Source organism: Phanerochaete carnosa (assembly GCF_000300595.1).
Source record: "Phanerochaete carnosa HHB-10118-sp unplaced genomic scaffold PHACAscaffold_656, whole genome shotgun sequence".
NCBI lineage: Eukaryota > Fungi > Basidiomycota > Agaricomycetes > Polyporales > Phanerochaetaceae > Phanerochaete > Phanerochaete carnosa.
The window spans coordinates 1-2,797 of NW_006768283.1; the positions used below are offsets into that span (position 1 = coordinate 1).

Sequence of the window (2,797 nt, forward strand, 5' to 3'; positions counted from 1 at the left end):
CTTGTCCGAGACCACCATCTTCTCGTTCCCAACATGAAATGACACGCTGTGCCCCATCGCCTCGGACCTTAGAGCAATGTGTATTAGGAATAAGGCCTCTTGCGTCCGAAGAACGTCCCAGGCATGCCTTTGGTGCCGCTCGTTAACAGGTTCATCTCCAACATTAGTATTGTGTAGGAGACTGAGGTGTTGTGACTTCATGTTTGCGAAGTCAGGGGACTTTCCAAGTGCGTGCACCCTAGTGAGTCTCGTCGCGTTGGGCGTGTTTGCGAAGTCAGGGGACTTTCCAAGTGCGTGCACCCTAGTGAGTCTCGTCGCGTTGGGCGTGTTCATGTAGACTCATCTCTGTCTAGATTTATTGATACCCAATGCTCAACATCGCACCCACCGAATCCGATTCTTGAGAGTAGATTTTGCTCTTGCAGAAGCGGTAGCCGTGCCAAAACGACTTTATTCAACACCTCTGTCAGCACCTCTATTGCGCAGGACGGATCATCTGTGCAAAGACGCGGAACTTTCACTGTCAGTATACGACGATCGCATATCACCAATCCGTTACGTTAGGCCATTCTTTCGGGCCAACGTCGGATTACGAGGCGATTCGTGGATCAACATGCAGGCCTCCCTGCATTCTTGAGCGCAGAGATATTCCTTGGTTGGGCTGTTAACTCAACATCACGCACTAATAGACCGGCGAAGGCCTGATGTCGAGTCGTCCTCCAGCCGACGGGAAGCTCCAACACCAGCCTTCAATGTCACGTATGATCTAAATTTCGCCGTCCGTATCCGAGATTGAAGCTGCTTTTCTTCCTAACCCGGTGGCCAACGAACACATATAAGAGCATCGGACCAGCTGCTGGTGCTGTACGCCGGTAACCGTAGCTACCGCTCACGATCCAATATGTTCAAGAACCTCCTTGTTGTAGTTTTTGCTAGCGTTCTGACCCTCGTGTCGGCGCAGACTATATCTGGGCAGTATGACTGTATGCTTGCAGGAGCGTACACACTTTGTCAGAATCTTTGGGGCGAATGTAAGCCGCGAGGCTTCACTTCTAGTTTCCATGCTAACGTATCCTGACTGTAGCCGCTGGCGTTGGCTCTCAAAACTCGACATTGATGAGCACCGATGGCAATGCCATCACTTGGCAGACGAACTGGACGTGGGCAAATAACAATAACAACGTGAAGAGCTGTACGTTCTCCAAGACGATCAGCTGATAACAGTTTGTGACACTGTTATTCATAGACGCGAACGTACTGCACAACACTGCAAAGGGCATGCAGGTATGACTTTTCCACAGATGAATTGCTCTATATGTTCTAAGCATATCTGCGAATGAGTAGCTCGGAAGCATCACGTCCGCACCGACTGCATGGAACTGGACCTATGTCACCGAGTCCGAGGGCATCCGTGCCGACGTCTCCTATGACATCTGGTTTGGTGTGGCCCAGTCCGGTACCGCCGCTACGTCTGCGTCTTCCTATGAGATGTAAGCGTCGTGTCTCTGTTCCTCCAGTCCACCCCGGCTGACTGGGCTCGACAGCATGATCTGGCTTTCCGGCCTCGGAGGGTAAGCTGTAGACGTGTGTACTACCGTTCTTGGCTCACCATTGGAGTAAGCATCCAACCCGTTGGCCATCAGATTGACAGTGGCTTGAACATTGCTGGGCACACTTGGAACCTCTGGAACGGCCCCAATGCGAACTGGCAGGTCTTCTCCTTTGTTATCTCCTCTGGCGAAGTGAGGAACTTCAGCGCGGACCTCAACGAGTTCTTCCGTACGTTCATATCCCCACCGAGAATTCCCATCGGCTAAAATCGACTTCGTAATAGAATATCTCATTGAAAACCAGGGCGTAGCCTCGACTCAGGTTAGTGTTTCTTTACGTTGTTCAGTAGAGAGCATTGGCTAAAATTCTTTACCGTGAAGTATCTGCAGGCTATTCAGACTGGCACCGAGCCCTTCGTCGGTTCGGCGGATCTGTTTGTCGAGAGCTTCGCTGTTACAGTCAATGTCTGAAAGACGATGTCTCTGAGAGATCGATGCCGTGTAACGCATGGCCTCGGGCTTATCGGTCCTTGCTTCTGCTGTGTATTTAGTACGGTCCAGCGGCTCTGCGAATATCAAATGATTGCACTTTCCCCCGGAAATAGAGTGTCGGCTGCGAATGTTCACCCAGTGCTGATATAGCGGGGATCTGACGCGTCCAGCTCTCTTGCTCTGCGACCACCAAAACGCATAGTGCATTTTACAAGGTAAACTGCGGCCGATGATCACCACTGCATCCGTGTTTCTGGACACACTACGGAAGGCGGGCGTGACACATGCCTTCGTAAACTGGGGCAACGACCACCCGGCGATCCTCGAGGAGCTCGAGCGGCAGCGCGTCGAGGATGGCGAGACGTCTCTCGAGATCGTAACCTCCCCGAACGAGATGGTCGCGCTGAGCGCTGCGCAGGGCTTCGCACAGGTCACCGGCGTACCCGCGCTCGTCATCGTCCACGTTGATTGCGGCACTCAGGTGGGCTCCTCTGTTTCCCAGGCACACTTGACTGTTAATGACGAGTGTCGCTTTCGCAGGCTCTGGCAGGCGCGGTGCACAATGTCGACAGAGGCCGCACGCCGGTGCTCATCTTCGCGGGCATGTCGCCTTTCTCTGGCCAGGGCGAGCTGAAAGGCTCTAAGAACGAGTGGCCGATGTGGCCTCAGGGTGCGCTGCTCTCATTTCTCGATCCCACGGCCTTCGCAGCTGAAGCGGCGCGCTAGACATACCCGACCAGGCTGCGATTGTGCGG

The 2,797-nt window shown here is 53.4% G+C and overlaps 2 protein-coding genes across 2 annotated transcripts; both read left to right on the plus strand.

Moving 5' to 3' along the window:
- Window positions 1–876: 876 nt before the first annotated feature.
- Window positions 877–2,145, plus strand: PHACADRAFT_266402 (glycoside hydrolase family 12 protein). Its single transcript, XM_007403010.1, has 8 exons — window positions 877–1,031; window positions 1,085–1,192; window positions 1,247–1,284; window positions 1,345–1,490; window positions 1,545–1,571; window positions 1,622–1,779; window positions 1,835–1,872; window positions 1,932–2,145. Exons 1-8 carry the CDS (start codon window positions 902–904, stop codon window positions 2,019–2,021), a joined length of 735 nt encoding a protein of 244 aa, XP_007403072.1. The 5' UTR covers window positions 877–901; the 3' UTR covers window positions 2,022–2,145.
- Window positions 2,146–2,436: 291 nt separating this feature from the next.
- PHACADRAFT_54951 (uncharacterized protein) lies at window positions 2,437–2,797 on the plus strand (the record flags this gene model as incomplete). The annotated part of the gene is made up of 3 exons (XM_007403011.1): window positions 2,437–2,523; window positions 2,583–2,712; window positions 2,769–2,797. Coding segments are annotated over 3 exons (246 nt in total), but the record flags the coding sequence as incomplete, so codon positions are not given.

What these genes read in the sequence shown, in the direction of transcription:
- PHACADRAFT_266402 (XM_007403010.1), top strand. Translation starts at nt 902, where the DNA reads ATGTTCAAGAACCTCCTTGTTGTAGTTTTTGCTAGCGTTCTGACCCTC. An exon ending in CAATAACAACGTGAAGAGCT is followed by an intron (nt 1,193 to 1,246) that starts GTACGTTCTCCA and finishes TGTTATTCATAG; the next exon opens with ACGCGAACGTACTGCACAAC. An exon ending in TCTGCGTCTTCCTATGAGAT is followed by an intron (nt 1,491 to 1,544) that starts GTAAGCGTCGTG and finishes TGGGCTCGACAG; the next exon opens with CATGATCTGGCTTTCCGGCC.